This window comes from Suillus subaureus (assembly GCF_016647635.1).
Source record: "Suillus subaureus strain MN1 chromosome Unknown BJ212scaffold_74, whole genome shotgun sequence".
Classification (NCBI taxonomy): Eukaryota; Fungi; Basidiomycota; class Agaricomycetes; order Boletales; family Suillaceae; genus Suillus; species Suillus subaureus.
The window spans coordinates 60,901-84,641 of NW_024538630.1; the positions used below are offsets into that span (position 1 = coordinate 60,901).

The 23,741-nt window shown below is 44.7% G+C and overlaps 10 protein-coding genes across 10 annotated transcripts; 6 read left to right on the plus strand and 4 right to left on the minus strand.

Annotated features, from left to right (window-relative positions):
* Positions 1 to 1,290: 1,290 nt before the first annotated feature.
* On the plus strand, positions 1,291 to 2,030 carry BJ212DRAFT_1304746 (uncharacterized protein; the record flags this gene model as incomplete). Its single annotated transcript, XM_041333667.1, has 2 exons — positions 1,291 to 1,584; positions 1,647 to 2,030. The coding sequence occupies 2 exons, from the start codon at positions 1,291 to 1,293 to the stop codon at positions 2,028 to 2,030; spliced, it is 678 nt and encodes a 225-aa protein (XP_041186384.1).
* Positions 2,031 to 4,007: 1,977 nt separating this feature from the next.
* On the plus strand, positions 4,008 to 4,715 carry BJ212DRAFT_1487253 (uncharacterized protein; the record flags this gene model as incomplete). The annotated part of the gene is made up of 3 exons (XM_041341253.1): positions 4,008 to 4,377; positions 4,432 to 4,580; positions 4,638 to 4,715. The coding sequence occupies 3 exons, from the start codon at positions 4,008 to 4,010 to the stop codon at positions 4,713 to 4,715; spliced, it is 597 nt and encodes a 198-aa protein (XP_041186385.1).
* A 1,901-nt stretch (positions 4,716 to 6,616) lies between these two features.
* BJ212DRAFT_1487254 (uncharacterized protein) lies at positions 6,617 to 8,676 on the minus strand (the record flags this gene model as incomplete). Its single annotated transcript, XM_041341254.1, has 6 exons — positions 6,617 to 7,182; positions 7,219 to 7,606; positions 7,658 to 7,768; positions 7,821 to 7,919; positions 7,966 to 8,487; positions 8,539 to 8,676. 6 exons carry the CDS (start codon positions 8,674 to 8,676, stop codon positions 6,617 to 6,619), a joined length of 1,824 nt encoding a protein of 607 aa, XP_041186386.1.
* Positions 8,677 to 8,957: 281 nt separating this feature from the next.
* BJ212DRAFT_1487255 (uncharacterized protein) lies at positions 8,958 to 9,479 on the plus strand (the record flags this gene model as incomplete). Its single annotated transcript, XM_041341255.1, has 3 exons — positions 8,958 to 8,997; positions 9,191 to 9,346; positions 9,397 to 9,479. The coding sequence occupies 3 exons, from the start codon at positions 8,958 to 8,960 to the stop codon at positions 9,477 to 9,479; spliced, it is 279 nt and encodes a 92-aa protein (XP_041186387.1).
* A 723-nt stretch (positions 9,480 to 10,202) lies between these two features.
* On the minus strand, positions 10,203 to 11,083 carry BJ212DRAFT_1487256 (uncharacterized protein; the record flags this gene model as incomplete). The annotated part of the gene is made up of 2 exons (XM_041341256.1): positions 10,203 to 10,951; positions 11,002 to 11,083. The coding sequence occupies 2 exons, from the start codon at positions 11,081 to 11,083 to the stop codon at positions 10,203 to 10,205; spliced, it is 831 nt and encodes a 276-aa protein (XP_041186388.1).
* Positions 11,084 to 11,149: 66 nt separating this feature from the next.
* On the minus strand, positions 11,150 to 12,101 carry BJ212DRAFT_1487257 (uncharacterized protein; the record flags this gene model as incomplete). The annotated part of the gene is made up of 4 exons (XM_041341257.1): positions 11,150 to 11,175; positions 11,231 to 11,334; positions 11,390 to 11,808; positions 11,874 to 12,101. The coding sequence occupies 4 exons, from the start codon at positions 12,099 to 12,101 to the stop codon at positions 11,150 to 11,152; spliced, it is 777 nt and encodes a 258-aa protein (XP_041186389.1).
* A 666-nt stretch (positions 12,102 to 12,767) lies between these two features.
* BJ212DRAFT_1214737 (uncharacterized protein) lies at positions 12,768 to 12,944 on the plus strand (the record flags this gene model as incomplete). Its single annotated transcript, XM_041329285.1, has 1 exon — positions 12,768 to 12,944. A coding segment is annotated over one exon (177 nt), but the record flags the coding sequence as incomplete, so codon positions are not given.
* A 159-nt stretch (positions 12,945 to 13,103) lies between these two features.
* BJ212DRAFT_1285564 (uncharacterized protein) lies at positions 13,104 to 14,775 on the plus strand (the record flags this gene model as incomplete). Its single annotated transcript, XM_041331893.1, has 4 exons — positions 13,104 to 13,310; positions 13,382 to 13,545; positions 13,597 to 13,882; positions 13,945 to 14,775. Coding segments are annotated over 4 exons (1,488 nt in total), but the record flags the coding sequence as incomplete, so codon positions are not given.
* Positions 14,776 to 19,399: 4,624 nt separating this feature from the next.
* BJ212DRAFT_1304749 (uncharacterized protein) lies at positions 19,400 to 20,428 on the minus strand (the record flags this gene model as incomplete). The annotated part of the gene is made up of 3 exons (XM_041333668.1): positions 19,400 to 19,669; positions 19,948 to 20,156; positions 20,215 to 20,428. 3 exons carry the CDS (start codon positions 20,426 to 20,428, stop codon positions 19,400 to 19,402), a joined length of 693 nt encoding a protein of 230 aa, XP_041186392.1.
* Positions 20,429 to 23,211: 2,783 nt separating this feature from the next.
* On the plus strand, positions 23,212 to 23,741 carry BJ212DRAFT_1397181 (uncharacterized protein). The gene is made up of 3 exons (XM_041337234.1): positions 23,212 to 23,372; positions 23,424 to 23,537; positions 23,615 to 23,741. The coding sequence occupies exons 1-3, from the start codon at positions 23,321 to 23,323 to the stop codon at positions 23,623 to 23,625; spliced, it is 177 nt and encodes a 58-aa protein (XP_041186393.1). The 5' UTR covers positions 23,212 to 23,320; the 3' UTR covers positions 23,626 to 23,741.

The following is a 23,741-nucleotide window of genomic DNA, read 5'->3' on the forward strand; positions in this document are numbered from 1 at the left end:
TCTTACTCAGGGAAGACCATAGCTAACTACGTTTTCAGCGTCCGCACCTGGCACATCCTACATGGTCACCAGTGGGTCCTGAACAACGAGCAGATTGATTCCCTCCTCAGAGCAGCTGACAATCTCACCCCCAGGTCCTTGAAGCGCAAGAAGAGACGCCCTTACACCATCGAGTTCATCTGCATGCTGTGCAACAAGCTTAACCTCAAATCTCCCCTCAACTCCTCAGTCTACAGCTGTCTGACCACCACCTTCTTTTGCACAGCTAGGGTCAGCAAATTCACCATACCCACCCTCATAGCCTTTGACCCCAACACTCATGTTAAGCCATCTGATGTCTGCACCGAACGCAACCATAGTAACCTCAAAATGAGAGTATTCCACATCCCACGCACAAAGACAGCAAGAGACGGAGAAGATGTTTCCTTTGCCAGGCAGAATGGTCCCACAGACCCTGAGCAAGCCTTCCTCAACCATTTGAGAGTCAATGACCCTTCTCCCAGTTCTGCGTTGTTCTCTTATTGCCACAAGAAAGGCCACTGGGTACTCACAAAGCAGAAATTCATAGCGCATCTAGCAGAGGCAGCTAAGGCCACTGGGATGGACCCTTTGCAAGGGCATGGTATTTGCATCGGCTCAACTCTTGAATACTTGCTGCGCAATGTCCTGTTCAAAGTTGTCAAGACGAAGGGGTGCTGGGCCAGCGATGCATTCCAGTTGTACCTGTGCAAGCATGTGCAAATCATGGCACCTTACATGCAAGCCACTCCCACAATTCATGAGGAATCTGTCCGCATCTCCATGCCTAGGGTCTGCTGAACCCCTCTGTCCTTCCTGTAAGCAGTCACTTCCTCCTACCTGTCTGGGTTTCTGCGACTTTGCTGCGATGTGTTGTTATTGACTCCTAACTTCTCAGGGATTTGCAGCTCACCTTTTTCTCTTGGTTAGATCTCTGATTGGGGCCAGAAAGCACTGCGCACATTCACCCACTCACTTAGTAGCCTGTTGTGTCATTTGCATAGTCATCTTGAACAAATATATTAAATTTTCCGAGTTTCCTCTCCTTCACTTGTGCATCCTAGTGCCAACCCTAAGACTACCCATACATGGCACACAGAAGTGTTTCCAAAATTAGTGAGATGTTCTCAACCATTCAACTACTCCACTTGACTACCAACCACTCCCATGATGCCACTGCCACAACTAGTGAGCACAACTTCTTATTGTAAATGCCTCTATGGATCAGTCAGTACCTACAATGCACTCCCTGAACCTCAGAACAAGATTGCTATGGATAAGCTCTTGGAGGAAGAATTCATCAGTACTGTCTTATGGGAAGAAAAATCACTCCCCAAAGATGCCAAGTCTGTTATGGATACCCTTATCTTACAGACTGATTTCACTCTAGCATCTCTCAGCAAAATTTTCTATTTCAAGTCTGGGCAAGGAGGGAAGAGGGTTAAGAGTGGGTCTATCTTTCAACCTGCTGCATGCCATGGCACAAATGCAGAATGGCTGTTCGATGACAGGAATGTCCAGCCTAAGTTGTTGGTAGACTCCAGAAAACAGAAGAAGAAGGTGCAGGTACAGAAGGGACAGGGACAAAAGGCAGGGAGGGCACAAAAGTCACAACCACACACACACAGATGAGCATGGTGTTGGCCACATTGACCAATACAGAAGTGGAGATATTGGATTTGTCTTTCACAATGCCTGAAACCGACAAGAGCTTTGGTGCCAAAGGATATGACAACAAGCACCCCAACAAGCAGCCTCAGGCATCAGTGACAACAGAGGGCAAGTGGACCCTCCTCTTCAACATCTTGCAAGCTGCCATGCACATGATGTACAAGAAAATTTTCCCTAATCCCTCAGCTGCATTCCCCTTTTGTGCCATGAACATTATTGGTGGCCTGCTGATGCATATTTGGTCCTCCCAATTCTGTAATACTCCTGTCCTGGATGACACCAATGCGCAGAAGCCAGATGTTATTCTGGTGGATTGCAATCTACACAACGTCTCATTATGATGGTGCAATATTATTACATGCATGGAGCACACAGAAAGCAAACTCGGCTCATCCATACCTTTGTATTATGGTAGCAGCACTAAAGGGTACCTGTTGATGCAAGAGCATCCTTGGCACCAGTTCATCTTGATTTTTACTATCACCAATAACCTGCTTCGCCTTCACTACTTTGACCACTCAGGTCTGATCATTTCACACCCCATCAATATCCTCAAAAATCCTGTGTGTCTTCTTGAGGTTTTAAACACCTTAACACTCACACACAGCAACAACCTCGGGTACAATCCCACAATGCATATGTGCGATCCTACCTGCAAGGGCTTGCATGCCGATCTGCGGCAGAATGCCATAGGCTGGATAGAAAACCATGATACAGTGACTTGCAAAACTGTTACAATGTTTGGTACTTTTTCAGTGTACACAATATAGTGCCTATGCACGTGGGAATCATGCTTAGTGTTGGTGGGGGCGTGTGAACTACAAACCCTTGGCTACAGACTGACACTTGGACCACGTGATTTGGCCAAGGGGATGTGAAGATATGCCTATTTTAAGACAGAGATACCATTGTAACAGTTTTGCAGCTGTTATATAGATGGTGGGATCTTGGTCAAATCAGAGGATGGTTACTGTTATTTGCTTATACAAATAGAAATATACATAAAAATATTATGTCTGAGTTTGAAATTGCTCCCATGCTTCTTTATTTTTAATCATTACCACCATGGGATCTCTCTCTACTACTCAAAAGAATACCATTCTCTTTTAGCTTAATGCTGGTCATTCTATTCACTCTATTGCCTCCACAACTGGTGTCAGCACTACTACTATCTCCAAGCTTCATTAAAAAGAGTGTTCCTACTTGCAAAAGTTGACTGGTGATCATTCAACCAAGCTTTCCTCAGTCAATATTTGTCATCCTATTTGTTTCATCTTCACTCAGCAGGCAGAAACTGCTATCCAAGTGCTCAAATCTTTTTCAAATATTGTCAATTAGCCCCCCAACCCAAGCACCACTTTCTGCTACCTGAAAAAGCTATGATGAGGGCTGTAGTCAAGTCCAAACACTCTACTGTCTGCAAAATATTGCAAAGCACACTTAGACTTTGCCTATACTCACAAAAATTGGACTTTAGAGGACTGGAAGTTGGTCATATGGTCTGATGAAACCAAAATTAATCACCTAGGGTCAGATGGTTGCAAATGGGCTTGGAAAAAGTCAGGAGAGAGGCATAGTGACAGATTGGTATAAGGAACTATCAAGTTTAATGGAAGTTCTGTGATGATATGGGGCTGTATGACCTGTGAAGAAGCTGGCTATGCTGCTAAGATTGATGGTAGAATGGGTGGAGATCTTTACCTTCAAATTTTGAAGGATAAACTTCAGAATTTCCTGGAGTTTTATAATCATAATGCTTCTGATGTCATCTTTCAGCAAGACAATGACCCTAAGCATACCTGCAAAAAGGTCAAGAAGTGACTAGATGGGCAGGAATTTAGGACTATGATGTGGTCTGCACAATCTCCTGACCTTAACCCATTGGAATATCTCTGGCACCTTGTCAAAAGGAGACTTGCAGAGTATAAGCATTCTCCTAAGGAAATAGTAGCAATGGTTGGGAATAAAGAAGCATGGGAGCAATTTCAAACTCAGACATAATATTTTTATGTATATTTCTATTTGTATAAGCAAATAACAGTAACCATCCTCTGATTTGACCAAGATCCCACCATCTATATCAACAGCTGCAAAACTGTTACAATGGTATCTCTGTCTTAAAATAGGCATATCTTCACATCCCCTTGGCCAAATCACGTGGTCCAAGTGTCAGTCTGTAGCCAAGGGTTTGTAGTTCACACGCCCCCACCAACACTAAGCATGATTCCCACGTGCATAGGCGCTATATTGTGTACACTGAAAAAGTACCAAATATTATAACAGTTTTGCAAGTCACTTGTAAATCCCATCTATCAATCATGAGCATGCTTTGGCAAAGCCAAGGTTTCTTTTCTTGTGGTACCATTTGTTCTCGTGTTCAGACCTCAGATGGGATGGAGTATGCACTCAAAGACTGTTGGGTCGCTGAGGACAAGAAAAACCACGAGGTGACCATTCTCAAGATGGTTGAAGGAATCCCAAATGTAGTCAAGCTTGTGGCCCATTGGAATGTCCTCTATGATGGGGAGCCAGACTGCACATATCATATTCGAGCTTCCCATGGTGTTTGTACCTCTGGGTTTATTCGCAGATTCCACCAGCACCTTCTGTTGACCCCCTGTGGAGAACCACTTGTGCTCTACTCCTCAAAGCTTGAGCTGTTGAGAGCCTTCCATGACTTTGTCTCAGGTGAGTCTCAAGTGTGTTGAAATTGAATCCTGAGACTGACCCATCAGTGTTTAGCTTATAGTTTAATGCTCACAAGTCACGTCCTCCACAGAGACTTGAGTCCAAATAATTTTATCATCCATGATGGACAAGGTTATTTTATTGACTTTGATCATGCTCGCATGATTGCGGAAGGCACTGTTAGTGTTCCTTCAGAGGGCATGGTAAGTGATACTTACAATTTTCACAGCATGGCACATGGCTGAGCATGTTATCTGAAGGGTATGGCCCTATATGTCAATTCATCTTCTCCAGGAGGGTATTGCAAAGGGTGCAAAGATCCAACACACAGCAAGTGATGACCTGGAGTCATTGTTTTTTATCTTCATTGAATTTGTGACCACCTTCTGTTATGAACTAGGATAGTTCTAATAACAGATGACTCAATAAGAGTCAGGACCTCTGCCAAGATTCTACGCAAGACAATAAGTCAAGTGTTCAGTGTAGGCTAAGACAGAAGGAGTGCTTCTATCTTAAAGTAGAGCCCCTTCAGTGACAAACTCCGTATTATACAGGTCACCTGACCTACATAATATCCTGTATAAGACAGGCCAGCGGACTATGGGCCAATGTTATGTATATCCTTGATGTTGATGGGTGGGCTGGGAGGGATATTATTTCCGATGGGGATGGGTGGGCCCATCTATGCCAATGTTATAAAAATGATGGCAGATGGGCCAGAAGAAATATTATTACCAATGGAGATGGGTGGGCCCATCTGGGCAATATGTAGAGTAGGATAGACATATATTATAGACAGCTGGGCTGAAGAGAGATGTATGGTAGATATTATTATATAGATGGGTGGGCCAATGTATTAGTATTATTTGTAGACAGGTGGGCCGAGGTGGGGGTTATATTAGATAGACGGGTGGGCTGATGTAGGGTATATTAGATAGATGGGTGGGCCGACGGAGGGGGATGTCATATAAATGGGTGGGTCAATGTAGGGTATATTAGATAGATGGGTGGGCTGATGGGGTGGGGAAATATGTATTATATATACAGGTGGGCCAACGTAGGGTATATTAGATAGATGGGTGGGCTGATGGGGCAGGAAATATGTATTATATATACGGGTGGGCTGACGTAGGGTATATTAGATAAATGGGTATGCCCAAATACATATCATTTAGACATATGGGCCAAGGTATTGGTATACTATATGGACATATGAGCAATGCTGTTGCACTAGTTTTGATCTGAGTCATCAATGACATTCAGACTCAGATCCTGTCAACGTTGATCAAAGTCAACACAGTGAGTACCAAGTCCCAAAACCCAAACATCGAACCCTGACCATCGAAACCCAAAACCCAAAACTTCAAAACACCAACATCAAAACTCAAAACTCAAAACTCAAACATTTGTATGACTGTCAAGTTTCCTGTCTTGAATCACTGAGGCCTGCATACCAAATGCCGACACCTGAAGTTGTGTTGGTAGTTGGACTTCAGGACTTGGTGATTCAATACTCAAAAGTCATACCAATATCTGAATTTCAAGTTTCAAGTTTCGAGTTTCAAGACTCAAATCACCGAGTCCCAAGTCCTGAACATTGAAACCCGACACCTGAAACTTGAAAGTCATACTGATATCTGAATTTCGAGTTTTGAGTTTCAAGACTCAAATCACCAAGTCCCGAAACCTGAAGCCCGACACCTGAAACTTGAAAGTTGTAAAAATGTATGAGTTTCAAGTTTCGAGTTTGAAAATCAATACTCAAAACTCATACATTTTTACAACTTTCGAGTTTCGAGACTCAAATCACCGAGTCCCGAAACCCGACACCCAAAACTTGAAAGTTGTAAAAATGTATGAGTTTTGAGTATTGATTTTCAAACTTGAAACTTGAAACTCATACATTTTTACAACTTTCAAGTTTCGGGTGTTGGGCTTCAGGTTTCAGGACTCAGTGATTCAAGTCTTGAAACTTGAAACTTGAAATTCAGATATTGGTACAACTTTCAAGTTTCGGGTGTTGGGCTTCAATGTTTGGGTTTCGGGACTTGGGACTCAGTGATTTGAGACTCAAAACTTGAAACTCATACATTGTTACGACTGTTGGGTTTTGAGTTTCAATCTTTGTTTCTAACTTTCAGGTTTCACTACTCAGTACTTGAGACTCAGTGATTGAATAAATGGACTGGCAGAGGTAACATTCATTGGAAAACTTGTACATATGTCTATCACTATGCAATTATGTAGCCATGTCAACCTCCTCAGAAGACACTTCAACCTCAACATCCATGTCATTGGAAGAATCATATTCTGGGACCAGGTTGCCCGGATTACCCAGGTCCACAATTTCGCTGGATGTATCTGGAACCTCTGGTTGAACAACCCGGTTGTACTCAAACAGGAGGCCCTCAATGGCAGAGGCATCCTCAAATTTTGGGGGTGTGGGCATCATCTCTCCAATCAAGAGATCAATGAGAGGGGGGAGTGCAGATGCAGATGGTGACATGGTCAGGGGGATGGATTGATCAAGCAACAAGGATGTTGCATTGGCCAGAGGTTCGGGAAGTGGGAATGCAGGGTGCCAGTTGACAATTTCGCACCTAAGGCCTTCATGGAGGTGTTGCAGGGTATCAATCTTACCATCCTGCTCTGCCACACGAGCCTCAAGAATGGTGATGCGAGCTGTGCCATCCTGAATCACAATTGCCATGGCATGGAGATCCGGCATGGGCAGGTCAAGTGCTGGAGCAGGGACTGCCAGACTGGGTGCTGGAGCAGGGACTGCCAAACTCGAAGATGGAGGTGCTACAAGGGAAAATAATGGTCAGATGGTGATGAAACAAAACTTGGGTGACTTATGAGCTGGTGCAGGTGCGGGTGCCTTGATGGCAGTGATGGTCTTGCTGCGACCATGCGTCTGGGTCTTGGGGGTTGTCACAGCAGTGACACCCAGAGTTCTGGACTTGCCACGAGACTGACTGCGAGTCTGGGCCTTGGATTGGGAGGTGGGGGGAGCTTTGGAGGGAGCCTTGGAGGGCGTCCTGGACCTTGTGTTCCAGGTGGTAGAGGACCCACAAACACATTTCGGCGGGGTACCCATAGTCGCTGGGATGCACTTGACCTTCTTTGTTGTGCAGCGGACACACAACATGCATGGATTCCCAGTCCTCTTGTCCAACTGAGTTGTGCAGGGCCACTTTAGCTTGGTGCAAGCCTGGCATGGGTTGTTCTGTGGATTGTGTTAGTGAATGGACACTTTCAAATAAATCAAAGTACTCACTGGTCCGGGAATGAGAATATCACCTCCATTGATGACTGGGGGTGCCTCCACCAGGCTTTTGGGAGTCAGCTGGGAGGGCTTGATGACCGCCAGGTGACTGCTGGCAATCACCTGGTACAGTGTGAGCATACACCTGAGTCCCAGATGCATAAATGTGACTTACTGTAGTGGGGCCAAAGGGCTTTTTGGTCAGAACCCAGGGTGATCTAGGCGAATTGGAGAGCTGGGGAAGGATGACTTCCAGCACTCCACCCAACAATGGCTACAAGAAACTGTGAGCCAAGTCAAAGACAAACCAGATGACATACCTGAATACCCACGTCTTCCTCATCTTCTGAGTCCACTAGGGGCTTGGACGTCACCCAGCGAGAGGACTTTGCATGCTTGCAAGTCTTCATTGCAGACTTTGGCAGTTGGGAGGAGAGTCCTGAAATCATGGGAGACTTCCTCTTCCAGCTCCCTTCCACCTTGGGCTCCAGGTCAGCATCAATGGCCTTACCTTTCCCCTTGTCCCAGAACTCGGTGGTGGTGCCGGTGGAGGGACCAGTGACATTGCTGGCACAGATGGGTGGGGAGGGAAGGTCCACTGGAATCGGACCTGTGGAGGGAGGAGCAGCAACTGGGAGATCAAAGGTATGGTCACCTAAGGCCTTCCAGGTGAGGAGCTTAGGGTGCCAGACATGTGTCAAGAGATGGGGATTGTTGTACCTGATGTTGTGCCAGTTGGGCCAGACCTGGGGAGTCATGCCCTGGATACACAATAGCTCCTTGGAGCATGAAAGCACAATGCCAGGCAGGGGTCCAGACCCATAGTCCTTGATCACTTGAGCCTGCCTGGATGTTAGAGAGAGAAAAAGAAAAGAAAAAAGAAAGCTACATACCACAAGTGAACTGACCTGTGTTGTCAGAGAAAAGTGGCTGTTACCTAGGGGAATCTGCCAGGCGCTGCTGATGATGGCCATGATCTGGGCAGTGGATGCCTTGAGACCAGTCAAAGAGTTGTCAACTGGAGTGGACATGATGATTGAGTTGAGAGATTTAAAGGTCTTCAAATAGGGTTGAAATCAGTTATCACAAGGATGAAGTTTCAAAAGAAACAACACATTTGATGGATGATTGATAAAATCATTGATTGTTTGTCTTTGTTTGGTCCCAGTTCAATTTCTGGCAATTGCCAGTTTTGTGTTGAACTTCGAAGTTTTTTCAATTATCAGTCAACAAATCAGTAAGTTCCCCACACAACATGAGTCCACAGTCAGCCATTTGATTCAATGACCCTCCAGTGACCAACTACAATTCAATGGATGTGGATGAGTCCACTGTGTCCCAGGCATCACTAGGTGTGTTGTATTTTTATCATGCCTTATCTATTTACTGGATATCCCTTAGATGATCTATACCTAGGGCCGGATGATGACATAGAATATGATTCTCCGTCATCTGGATCACCAGATGTCTTGGCTGCAATACCCGGCGAGTTGATCCATTCATTAGGATCGAGGATCACCATGCATGCTCACTAACCCCTTGCAGATCAATCACCTCCAGCTCAAGCTGATCATCCAGGTTTTCTCATCAATCCAGACTTGTACCTCGGGCCTGAGGATGATATCATTGATGTGGATGAGTTGCTGGATTCTGCCAATCCTAAGATTGATGTTCTGGCTGCATCAGAAGCATCTATGTCATGTGAGTCCATTCATTCCAGAGGATTATAGATGCTTATTGTATCTCCCAAGTGGATGACACCTCTAACGAACTTCAGTCAGAGCAGCCAGAGCTCACTAACAAAGATTTATGTTTGATGGCCTGGGAGTTCTGACCATTCAGGTCATATGAACACACTGGGTGTGAGTATCTGACCAAGCAGATCATTTATCTCTGTGCTAATTTGTCTGCAAGTGCAATCCGTTCAAGATCAACTTGGTGATTACAAACACTGTACCGGGAATCTTCCTGATCCTTCCATTCCACTGCTACTCAAGGCCAAGCAACCCTTCCGGATGGCTTGGGCAGAAACTTCCAACAAACTCAGAAGAGCTGATGCGGACCTCCAGAGGTTGCAAAGAGCCCAACGGATGAGCATTGAAATGCTCAAGGTAGTAGATTCACTGATCAATCAGTTTGAAGATCAGATTCAAATGTAAAGTACCGAATGTTTGATAGTAGTCAAACCACATGTAAACTTCTGAATTTGCGATGCATTCCTCTTCCATTTCCAATTGAGTTCTGGAGGCTCAGGAGTCCCAGGTATCAAACATGGAAGTTTAAGTCTCACTTTGGCTCACCAAGTCCCAAGTGTCAAACACTGAAGTTAAATTCTCACTGTCCAGAGGATCGCCGAGTCCTGAATTTGATCTTTGAATCAAACTCAGGACTCGGCGATCCTCTGGACAGTGAGAATTTAACTTTGGTGTTTGACACTCAGGACTCAGTGAGCCAAAGTGAGACTTACACTTCCATGTTCAACACCCAGGACTCCTGAGCCATGAAGATTGAATAATATTGACATGTACATAAAGGCAGGCAGTGTAGTATCAGTCCATTACTTCTTTCCCCTTGCTCTTGTCACTTGAGAGGTATTGTCTGATGGCTGTTGAGTTGATTTACTCCGGGTTGTCCTTGCCGATGGCTCAATCACTGGTTTTTTTCCCCACATGTTTTTTGGCACTGGAGACGTGTGCCCTCCTTCCATTCCAACATCCTCCTCAACATTGCCAGTGACTCTGTCAGTCAACCCAGCCAGGAGGTCACCCATTTGTGATGTCAGCAGTGCACCAGTTTTCGCTGGCTTGACCAGGTGAGGCTTTGGAATTGCATGTGGGACTGCTGTCCCTTCAGGTGCTGTTGAAGGATCTGGGTCTCTTCTGGGTCTCTTTTGTGGGGATCTACCATTGGCTGCATCATCATCAACATCATCCTCCATGTGATGAGAGTCACTCTCGGGATTACTCCTGGGATCGCTCTTGGTGTCAGTTGATGAATTCCGAGGCCTTTGGATCATCTGCTTTCTGACTTTATGAGTCCAATGAGAAGGTGAATTCCTGGACACAACCAATGCTACCATGTCTCTGTCTTTGTTCTTCCATGCTTTGAACAGGAATGTTGGTCCTTCGCCTTTCTCCTGCTGAGCATGCCAGAAATTGAGTAAGGCCATAGTGTCCCAATTTTGCAACTTGGAAGGCTCCTTCAAGTCCACATCTGCCGGAACATACTTCCTTGCCACAAAGTCATCCTGACTTTGTATGATGGCGCTCCATGGCATGACTGCCTTGTCACTCCTGGAACAGATCCCTGTGTCCATGCATTCAACAAATTCTTGGGTGTTGCGACGATAGACTCACAATAGTGCAATGTAAGAAATGCCCTCACTATGGCCTTCTTCTCCTTGAGTTTCGTTTCAGTGATGTCCGGAAGCAATGGCATCCCATCTCCATCAGTTTCCAGTTTGAAAGCAGGCTTTCTGATTCTTTTTCGACCTCCCTTCATCTGTCATCCTCCATCCTGTGCCCCGGCACCTATCATCACGATGATCAACAAATTCCTTCTAGTAGCCAGAGTTAAAACACTTACTGAACTGTTCCTGCACGTACTCCTGCCAAACCAGCTCAATGTCCTCCCAGTCCTTCATCTTCATGAAGCTGTCCCCATCTCCTAATGCCTCATTATCATCATGCCTGCATGACATAAATTGAGATTGAAGATCTGCGATGGCCAACACATTTCACTTACATCCCGAACAGCACCTCTCCCTGTTCATTCTTCCAAGCCAACATCACAAACACTCTCATCCTGCATTGCCTCCACATCTCCTTCAAAAAGTACTCTATATATGCAGGTCCCTTCTTACGAGTGACTTGTGCCTGTATCTCGGGAGGAGGAAAGTTGTTAGACCATTCTTCAGCTGTTTCCTTTGCCTTCTCCAACTCGTCATTGGACAATTCAGCCATGACTCTCTTCATGGCCGCCTGGTAATGCTTGAACATACCGGGACCTCCTGGCTTTGCCCCAGACTCGTCCTCGATCCTCTTTAGCACCTCTTCCCAGTTCCACTGGTAGATCACCATCCTAGGCATCCATTTCCTCCCATACTTTATCATGTCCTTCCTTTCCTTCTTTTTCCTGTTGTTGAACAACCAAGTCTTGTATATCTGAGCATTGATGGAAGAATAAGATATTAAAATTTTAGTTTGTCAACACAGCGAGGATGAATCACCTGCTTCCTCTTCTTCCATTGTGCTTGGTCAACCTTAGGAGCAAATAACCTGGCAGCCCTAGCTATGGCAGTGAAAACTGCTCGCTTCTCTTTCTGTTTTGCCAAAGTCCACTCAGGAAGGTAGTTCTTCAACTCTGAAATTTTGTTTTCCGTGAGCTTCTGTGTCTGTGGTTGACATGCCCTATGTCTTCCAGAAGTCAACTGAGTGGAGTGACCTGATCTTGCCATGGTGAATGAGATTGCAGAATGGGCTGAGGATAAGCAAGGTGAAAGTAATAATGGTGACAAGTTGAACTTTGAGCAAAGCCTAACAGTTGGTTAATTGACCCATATTGGATGCAATGCCATTAGTGGAAATGAATTTGTAATGATGCATCAAGACTGCATAACATCATATTGCAACAACAATTCATTCAACCTTCCTGAGCTAATGCTTTGCTTGCAACATCAGAAAATAAGATGAAGATAGGTAGATGCACCCCACTGCAAAAATCCCACAGGGTAGAAGCAAGGGGCAGCAAGGGTAGGAAAACTTGGGTCAAGGTCCCACTTGCAAGCACAAAACAACATGCCTACAGGTCCATGCCTGACTCTCCCCCAGAATCACCAACACTTCAGCCTGTTAAGGCACCACCTCCTTGGGAAGACTTTCCTGACAATGCTTACAAGCATGACCAAGGCTCATTTGAGCCTTTGCAACTCCCAAAAACCATGGCAAGTTCATGTAAAATGTTGGATTGTCATTCAAATGATAGCTAAGCATAAAAAATGCAGAGTCAGAATGACTACCTCAGGCAATGGCTGCCAAGGCAGGAATCATATCTGCATCACCTCCTGGATCAAGAAGCTCCACCAGAAGATAGGAGATGCGTCATCTGCAACCAGGATGGGGTCTACAAATGTCAAGATTGTCTTGGGGAGCCACTATATTGCACTGGCTGTTGCAGAAGTCAACATCATTGCAATCCTTTCCACTGGATCAGTCAATGGAATGGTCAATTCTTTGAGCAGAGTTGTCTTGCCCATGTCAGACTTGTCATACACTTCAGTCATGATGGCAAACAATGTCCAGTCCTCACAGATAGGTGGGTTTTGTTCGAAGAAGACAAGCATGAAGACCAGCTTGAGCCTGATGATCAACCATCTGTGTTGGGACCCAAGTTCCAGCCAAAGGAAAATATCATGGTCATCATTGACAAGTCCAGAGTTCATCATCTCAAGGTTTGATGCTGTGATTGTCCAAATGCCATGAGTCCAGACATTCAAATGTTTCGACATGGATTTTTCCCCGCATCATTTAACAAGCCAAAGACTTTGTTCACCTTCAGGGTGCTCGATGATTTTCTATTGGACAACCTTGAATGCAGCACCTTGGCGATGAACTATTACAGCAAGCTCCAGCGAATGACCTCGAGCATGTTTCCACATCTTGTTCTGGTAATGCCAAATCTCCAACATCTAAAGGACATTATATTGACACAGCACATGGCAAGGACTGATACAGAGAGCTCATGAGAGTCACTCAACAGTGGAGGCAGTTGAAGGCCATGAAATGGCATGGATTTGGCCATTGTTCCAACAACCCAAATGCAGGAGATCTTGCATTGTTTTGCCCTGCATGTCCTCAGCCTGGGATTAACATATCCTTGTCAGGGGATGAATCACTTGATGAGTGAGTCTAGTTTGATACCAAAGTCACCTCAGCTATAATAACGACTCCAAGCTGGAAATACACCTGGTCATTTGTTATGGACAGAAATTTCAAAGCAGAACACCTGCATCCCATCAAGCCATTTGATGAAGTGTGGCTTTCCGATGGGTTGGGATTCATGGTGGGAAAGGACAGGTATAAAACCCATCTTGTGGAGGCTGCTGACACATTGGAAAAATCAAGCTGCAACAATCACCGGGCGGTGAATCAAGCAAATGCGGCTCAGCACAAGCTGGAGTCCACAGGAATCAGGGGAGTTGCCTGTGCCCGACACAGTTGCTTTGTCCCTCACTCGATGGTAGATTTTCAGAAAGGCGAAAGGCAAGCCAACCATGCCATTCTACATTAACGAGTTAACAGTGCATCATTTGCAGACAAATGAACATGGATTATGCCCTTTGCGAGGCTGTCCAGCACAATATGGAAGGCATAACCAGGGCTGTCACCTTCTATGACATCAACTGTCAATACAACAAGCACTTTCGGGTTCAGGTGGATCAAAGCCAATTTCTCGAAATGGTTCTGGAATTGACCATCATTCCTGGAATTGGGTTGTGGCATGTCCACAGACATCAGGACAGCTGCTATGTCCGATATGTGTCGAATTTTATTGAAGGCATCGGTCAGATCGATGGTGAGATCATGGAGACCCTATGGTCGTGTCTCAACCTGATTTCCCCTGCTGCTCAGGGAATGTCATCCCCACATCAAAAGGAATGTCTTGATTATCAGATGAACGATTCCAATTTCTGCAAGATGATCTGCATGAAAAGGACTCTTTGCCATAAATACAAGCAGGCAAAGAATGGCATTGCCGAAAATGAAAAGGCTTTCAACAGACTCAATGAAGCAGTGCCCACAGCTTCAAAGAAAGAATGGTTAGCCAGCGAGAGGATCACTCAGTCCAGCAGAATAAATGATCCTGTGGCAATGGATGTACAGTGGCTCAAAAAACTGTCCACATGTTTTTGCATTTTTTACTATTTACAATATTGTGTGAGAATACATAAAGACCTCAGTGACATGCTAATACCATATTGTAGTGCTGCTTCAGGGCTTTGGATTGAGCACCACATCGTGAGAATCAGAGGAGATATGGTGGAGATACAAGGCTTACAAAATCATGACTCATGTGGACAGTTTTTTGAGCACATATTAAAACTATATAAATCATCATTTATGACACCATAACAATCATGCCACCATTAAATAAATTATAAAGTGGTGTCATTATGTCATTTTAAAACCATATCTAACTATACAAACCAAAAATTCCCATATGTCATGGTTATATTCACCATGAAAGCCACCCCCCCTGCTCAAAGGGATAATATCCTCTCTCTTTCCTATTCTGGCCTCTCTGCTTGTCAAATTTCCTCTAGAACTGGAGTATCCAAGTCCACTGTGGCCAAGTTCATCAAAGAAAGTCACACAGACAAGGAAAACTTCTGTGAAGGGCGTCCATCCAAGCTCACCTCTACTGATAGGAGGGCTATTATTCAACATATCACTACAGGAAAGGCTGATAATGCTGTCCAGGTCACCTATTACATCAATTCCACCATCACATTCCCTGTCTCTTCACACACTGTGAGAAACATTCTCAAGACAGCTCATCTCAGGTCAGTAACAAGGAAGAAAAGGCTCTCCTCTCTATCACACATATGCAGAGATGACTAACCTTTGCCTTAGCCCATCAGAATTGGATTACATGGACTGGAAGCATGTTATATGATCATATAAGACCACAATAAATAGGATTGGGTCAGATGGCAAGGTATATATGTGAAACAAGAAGGGTGCTAGTCCTCTCTGCATATGTGTGATAGAGAGGAGAGCCTTTTCTTCCTTGTTACTGACCTGAGATGAGCTGTCTTGAGAATGTTTCTCACAGTGTGTGAAGAGACAGGGAATGTGATGGTGGAATTGATGTAATAGGTGACCTGGACAGCATTATCAGCCTTTCCTGTAGTGATATGTTGAATAATAGCCCTCCTATCAGTAGAGGTGAGCTTGGATGGACACCCTTCACAGAAGTTTTCCTTGTCTGTGACTTTCTTTGATGAACTTGGCCACAGTGGACTTGGATACTCCAGTTCTAGAGGAAATTTGACAAGCAGAGAGGCCAGAATAGGAAAGAGAGAGGATATTATCCATTTGAGCAGGGGGGGTGGCTTTCATGGTGAATATAACCATGACATATGGAAATTTTTGGTTTGTATAGTTAGATATGGTTTTAAAATGACATAATGACACCATTTTATAATTTATTTAATGGTGGCATGATTGTTATGGTGTCATAAATGATGATTTATATAGTTTTAATATGTGCTCAAAAAACTGTCCACATGAGTCATGATTTTGTAAGCCTTGTATCTCCACCATATCTCCTCTGATTCCCACGGTGTAGCGCTCAAATGAAAGCCCTGAAGCCATACTACAATGTGGTATAACCATGTCCTTGACGCATTTGTTTGTTCTCACACAATATCATAGATAGTGAAAAATGTCAAAACATGTGGACAGTTTTTTGAGCCACTGTATATGAGATTAATATAAAGAAGGGTAAGTTGACTTTGGCTACATCGAAGTCAGAATTGATTGTTGCACTCAGCACCAAGCAAAAAGGAGATCAAGCTTAGACTGCTGGAGGAGGGTAATGCCTGTAATGCAGCACCCGCTCGCAGATCAGTGGCAACATGGATATCAATGGGGTTGGCAATTGAAGAGGCTCAAATTGCATTGGTCGTCAAGCTCTGAAGAATTGGAAGAAGAACTACAGAGACACAGAGATTAGACATTGCCTGGCAATGCGATTGTCTCCAAGGCCAGATAGATGGATTCACTCGGTCTGCTCTTATGCACCTGGGAGAGGGATTTGATGCAGATGATGATCCTGATGACTTGAACGTAGACATTCTCGATGATCTTGACAATGACCCGGCAGATTTCATGGACACATCTGATACATGGGCAAACTCCCCTGAGCTCACTGTCATCCCATTGCCATCAAACCTTGGGGTAGATTGAAGCAGACGCTGTATGGTGGAGGATCTGATTCTGCTGGAGATGTTGCTTCATGAAGGGCAGGCCAATGATGCCCTTCACAACCTCCGGATTCACTTGTGCAACAAGGTGATCCTGTTCCAAACAACAGTCAGGCAGGCCAAATCTCAAGCCCTGAAAACTCGAGCTTGGTCCCAGGTGACGTTGGTACAGCAGGCAGTGTCCCTCCATGCCAGTATATATACAAAGACCCGGAAGCAAATGATGCAACTCGAGCCGGGGCAAGACCAGCTTCAGACATATAAACCACTGCTTCAGGAGCAGCTCAAAATCAGCGCTGCCATCGGCAATCCAAATGCCTGAGGTCAGTGGAACGAGTCCCTTGCTTGGTTCTGGTCTGTCGATGTGGACCTGGGGGGTCCAGATCACTCATGGAATGAGGAATGTGAGTTTGTGCATGCTTGACGTATCCCATGCTCAGCTGATGGGACCCATCCGAAGTTTACCGAGTTCATTGGCTTCGGGCAAAGGCCCTACGGGATTGATGGAAGGAAGAAATGACATTGGTCTAATTGGAGATAGATTGGACATGCAACTTTTTCTTGTGGAAAGCAACCCAATGGGGCAACAGGATGTGGGAATCATTGGTGAAACACCTTCCAGGTCATTCATGCTACTTGGGAAGGCAATCCCAAATGTATTCATTACTGGCACAGGATGCCCAGGTAGCATTTCAAGACCTGCAGAGCAGGTTCATAGACACTCAAGATGAATGAACTTTATTGCCAATGATATGAAACAGCTACTTCTACCCAAACATTTGAGTCTCAGGAAATGCCTGGATGAACAAACATCGGAGTTTGAAAATTTTATCCATCCACTGGTGGCTCATATCTTCACATCCGAACCAACTGGCATTGTGATTGTGATTCCCAGCTTCATACTCCTGCATTAGCCATGCCTGTATTGCAAACTCCTCCTGCATCCCCTTCTGATGCCATGGATTCCGGCAATGAATACCAACCCCTCACACTTGGTCTTGCAGATATTGCAGCCACAATGTCAATGGCTGCATCACACATCTGAGCAGTGATCTCCCAATATCAGATGGAGGCTGCCAACACCAAGAAGCCTTCCACTGCTTGGATCATGCACTTTAAAGCCGGGCTGCAATGGGAGATTGCTGTAAGAGACTGATAACTGTGGTGGTCAATGCTGAGATTTCCAACAGACTTTTGTGACACCCATCCTGCAGTACTCAGCTGCAAGGCACATCATCTCAGTCATTCCAAACCCGGTCACCCATATTCTTCAGTTGTTTCCCCATCTCACCTGGAACACAGTTCCAGACCACATCTTTTCATCCCACTTATGTCTCTTCCATGATGTCACAGATCTGGGAGATCCCTCCAGGATTATATCCGGCTATGATACTGCATGGTGGATCAGAGACACTGCAATCCCAGACGAATTATGGCAATGGGACCAGGTAATGGGTTGCTGTGTCTTTCACTACCAGCATTGGCTAGTAAGAACTATGAACAATTTCCTCAAGTGATGATTAATCTGTTCTAGGGTGGTGTTGAGGACAATGGTCTGATTCTTCCTGAGCAGGTGGATAACACCTCGGTTCCATCACTGATGGGACTGAGGTGGCTTAGAGAATGCCTCTGGACATTGGTTGAGGAGCAAGAAGAGGGCATCAGTGAAAAGATGGCAGAGATTGATGTGTACACCAGCATCCTGACCAGATTGAAGAGAGGCAGAGGAGAGTAGTGCTAGTCCTTGAGTTCAGAATGTTGATGTCCAAACTCCATGAAAATGACATACAGTCTTCCAAATATCTAACCTAACATTATGTGCCAAGTCCTGAATACTGAATATTGAGTATTGAGTACAGACAATCATATATCACATTGTGAATGTGGACTCCCGAATATCGAGACTTGACTATCAAATATCGAGTCCCCAATACCGAGTCCCGAACATGGACTACCAAATCTCAAGACCTGACCATTGAATATCGAGTTCTGAATACCAAATACCAAATACCAAATACCAAATACCAAATACCAAATACTGACTACCAAATACTGAATCCCTAATATCGTGATAGTGGACATTTGGAACTCGATATTCAGAATTCGGCATTCCATAGTCAGGTCTCAAATATCAACACCCGAATACCACATACCAAATACCGAGTCCTGACTAGTGAGTATCAACTATCAAAACCTGACTCAATATTTGGGTGTTGATATTAGGGACTCAGTATTTGGTATTTGGTATTTGGTATTTGGTATTTGGTATTTGGTATTTGGTATTTGGCATTCAGGTGTTGATATTTGACACCCAACTATGGAATGTCGAATTCCGAATATCAAGTTCCAAATGTCCACTATTGAGTATTGAGTATCGAATATTGACCATCAAGTCTTGAGTTCTGGATATTGAGGCCCAAATATTCCAGATCCTGATATCTAATATCTGGTATTTGACAGTATGTGCTAACATGGGTAACTACACTTTCCACTTCTTTCATCTTTCACTGTTTGTAATCCACCCTAGCCCATCCACATGACGGAACCCCAGCATAAACATGAACGGAATCCCTCATATACCATGCCCAAGCAATCCGATCCCCTTCCACTGCATGAACCCCATGTCTCACAATCCTTCCAGAAAACACAATCATGCAACCCAGATCATACCTGAACTCCAGCTGAAGGCTTGGCATGCTCATCTGAGCATTAGAATAATTCCCCACGGTAGTGAGAATGTCAAAGCATTCAGGAATAGATAAATGGTCTCAATGATTGGGGGTTTCCCAATTGGAAATGATGGACAGGCTGTTAAACATGGATGCCCAGTACTGGAAAGTCTCTGACATCTCCTGCAGTTCCTTGCTTTCTGCCTTTTCTCCAAGGCTCGAAAAGGCTCGCAAACCTGCCCAGTACTGCTCGGGATGCATCACCCTGAGTGCCGCTGTTGCAATGGCTGCTGGCCTCACAATCACTTTGAGGATCTTCTCAGAGGATGCCCCCTTCAATGATGCAGATACCTCCAGATCTGACTGATTCTAGGGGATTTGTGAGTTTGACTACCAAAATCACCATCACATCAGATCCTACCTCATGTCCCTGTTGAAACCATGCCAGAGACAAATTGATGCATCCGGGAGTTAAGACATCATTTTCTGAGCTTGGTTTGAACCACTCTTGATTAGTTCACCAATTGCCATCAAGCTTGATGCTTTTTTCGAGGATTGGAGTGAGCAAATCAGAGGCCACCCAAATTTCCTTCTGTGGGCACCATTTGATGTTCAATATCCATTGAGTAACAATATATATTACACACCTGGGTGGCATCGGTCAGGGCATCCGGGACGTACCATGCGATGATGGCACCGGATGCATCAAGAATTGTCATTGGTATCTCCACCAACTTTGTGCCCTCATGGCCAGGAGGACACCTCTCAAGCAACTTCTTCTCTCTCTCTTCATTATGCCTGGTGTCCTTCGGGGAGATCACTTTGCTGTATCTTGCAACATTGATCTGCATCTGAACTGTGATGAAGCAATTTGACTGATAAAACAAATTTTCTGAATCTGCAGGAAGACCCACTGGGATTTTTATATGCCTTTATCAGGCAATCAACCAATTGATCACAAGCCATCACCAGATCAGTGTCTAGGTTCGGAGAAGGTATAACTGGGTCTCCTCCTGTCTTCTCTGCATTGAATTTCCATTCAGTATATTCACATGCCTCATGAGTGACAGTCAGGGCCCAAGTGTGCCAGAGGGTTATTTCAATATTGGAAGTGGAAGAAACAGTCATGATGGAATGGATCTGGGGAAATCGGACGCCGAACCCTGCATGTCCACACTTTGGAGTTAAAGGGGGTGGAGATAGTGAGGATCAGATAAGGGAGCCTGGCATGATGTTATTTTCCAAAGATGTGTTATCGTCCATTGCTCAATGAAATACCAGATGATTGGAAGTGTGCTGGATATCAGATATTTGTTTGTTGAGACCCAGGCCTTGGATCTCAGTACCCTTCACTCAATGTTTGGTAGTCGGAACTTGGCTTCTCATAGGGCAATGCATGCTGTGTGCATTAGCTACTCAGTAGTTGGTGCTGCATGTTCGCATCTCTACTGGGTGCTCGATTTTCTGGCACTTGTGACCTTCATCATTAGATGACTTTGAATTATTACCTCCTTTGATTTGGATGATATACAACTACCTACAAAACTCATACATTTTTACGACTTCCGAGTTTTGGGTTTCAATGTTTGGGCTTCGGGACTCAGTACTTTTCGAAATTTGTTTTGATGTTTGAGTTTCGAGCTTCAGGTTTTGGGTGTCGGGTTTATGTTTATGTGTAATAACAACTACCTAGCCCCACCTGTCGATATAATATATATCACTACCTCAGCCTATATGTCCATACGTCCATATAGTATACAAATACCTTGGCCCTTACATCTATGGACTGTCTTCTGAGGTATCGCTGGATTCCAAGTTGACAGGGCACTTGGCTGTATACATACCTTGGCCCTTACATCTATGGACCGTCTTCTGAGGTATCACTGGATTCCAAGTCAATGGGGCGCTTGGCTGTGTTGACTTTGATCGACATTGACAGGATCTGAGTCTGAATGTCATTCACGACTCAGATCAAAACTAGTGCAACAGCATTGCTCATATATCCATATAGTATACCAATACCTCAGCCCATACGTCTAAATGATATGTATCTGGGCCCACCCATCTATATGACATCCCCCTATGTCGGCCCACCTATCTATGTAATATACCCCTATGTTGGCCCACCCATCTATCTAATATACCCCCACCTCGGCCCACCCGTCTATCTAATATACCCCCACCTTGGCCCACCCATCTATCTAATATACTCCCACCTTGGCCCACCCATATATATAATAAGTATTTCACCACCCCATCGGCCCACCCATCTACAAAATAATACTAATATGTCGGCCCACCTGTCTATATAATAATATCTGCCATACATCTCTCTTCAGCCCAGCTGTCTATCATATATGTCTATCCTACTCTACATATTGCCCAGATGGGCCCACCCATCTCCATCGGTAATAATATTTCTCCCGGCCCATCCACCATCGTCGAGGATATTTATAACATGGGCATAGATGGGCCCACCCATCCCCATCGGAAATAATATCCCTCCTGGCCCATCCGTCATAGTCGGGGATATTTTTACCTTCAGCCCATGGTCCGCTGGCCCATATTATATGGGATATTATGCACATCTGTTCACTCATATAATACAGAGATAGGTCACTGCAATATGTGTAAAGTATGATTCAGACAACAAGAGATTGGAGGTCTCAAGCAAAGGATATTCCAGGTAAAACCTAGTAAGATTAAAGTAAAGAACTAAAGCATACAAGAGGACTATTTATAGTGAACTACAAGTGCTTTAGGGCAGACATGAGAATGTATGTGAGTCAGAGATAAGGGATACATAAGTGATAAGGGATATGTAAGTGATAGCAAGAATAGATCATCTAATGATGGCAATGGCAATCATGATGTAATACAAGGTATGAGTAAAAGATAAGTCTAGCAGCAGCATCATGTGGCTCATGACATAATACACAGTAAGAGAGAAAATGAATAGGGGTGTACATGGTTGTAACACCTTTGACAGGCCACACAGCTTCATGAAAGATGAGGGCAGGAGGCCCTTGTGGGTTGATAAATTTGAGACCTCAGGCACTGATCCCTGGTTGGCAAAGCAGGGATATGTGCTTGCACCTTGCAATGACTTGTCATTGATGGAAAAAACTACTTCATTCTTCACACCATTCAGTCAAATCATACAGGAGTGGCATCATCTAATTCTAGCAGCAGCCAGCAACCTGAGCAACCCCCCTGTTGGTGTAACTCATGCAGCACTCACAGCGCTCCTGAAAAAATGGATCTCTCAGCTCTCCATGGATGCTCCCACAGAAATTATGGTGCCCATGGCATCATCATCAAGATTGGGTCATCCTCCACATGATGATGTCCAATCATCCGCAGGTGCTTGTCGTTCTATGCACATCCAACAGAGAGTGTCATAGTCCACAAACCCTCCTCATTCTTCCCACATCCAAATGAGACATAACCCTCTTCTCGCATGTCTTTTCTGTGTATGTTTTTCATTGCAATGCATTTTAGTACAATACAGTGTAGTACGCCACATGTTATATGATAGATACCTTCCTGATCCAAATATCAATGACAGAATGTTTGATACCCATGGATCTGAGGGAGCCTTCACTGGAGAGGTCCTAGGTACATAGGCAGGCACCACTTTTCTCCTGTTCCCACAGTCTTAGAGACCTGGTTTCTTTGTAGAGCGCAAAAGAGCACCACAGAGACAAGAGGAGTAACAGGAGCACCAAGAGCTCCACAGGAGGTGAGAGGTCTCATACTCACATGGGAGGGTACGTCTCACAGACTAGTTGCACTCTACAAAGAAACCAGGTCTCTAAGACCACAAAAGTGGTGCCAAGGGTGAACAAGCCTTTGGTTGAATGCTTCTCTCCAAGTCGTTCCCACAACTGCCAGCACCAAAACCAAACAAGTCCAAATCCTTGACTTGACTTGGACCCCTCCACTGTCAGATATCGAGCATACCAAATCCCGCCACCTCCATTAGCACCAACAGGAACACCAACTAATTTCTGGAAAGACATGGTCAGGAAAAAGGTCATTGTATGCCCCACATCAGGCATTGATTATCGAGGTATCCTTTCCTTTGCCTTCTATGAATCTAGAGCTGATTTTACGTGTGTAGGCATTCTCTCATGTCTAGATGGATATATGAACATTGCGCTGGAGCAGACGGAGAAGCATATTGATGGTGCAGTCATAAGTAAATACGAGGACATGTTCATTTGCTGGAATAATGGTAAGCCGTCCGTGAATGTATGGCTGGATATGTTCTGATGCGTCCTCCTGTGCTACTGTTGTACATATCTACTGCAGATCCACTATAATCACAACGTTGTACTGTACGAGCATCGCCAAAATCTACGGGAGTAATGTGTGACTGCATTCCCCTGCTCTCAGCCTTTGATTTTTGCACATTATTCGATGAAGGATCTATCGGCGG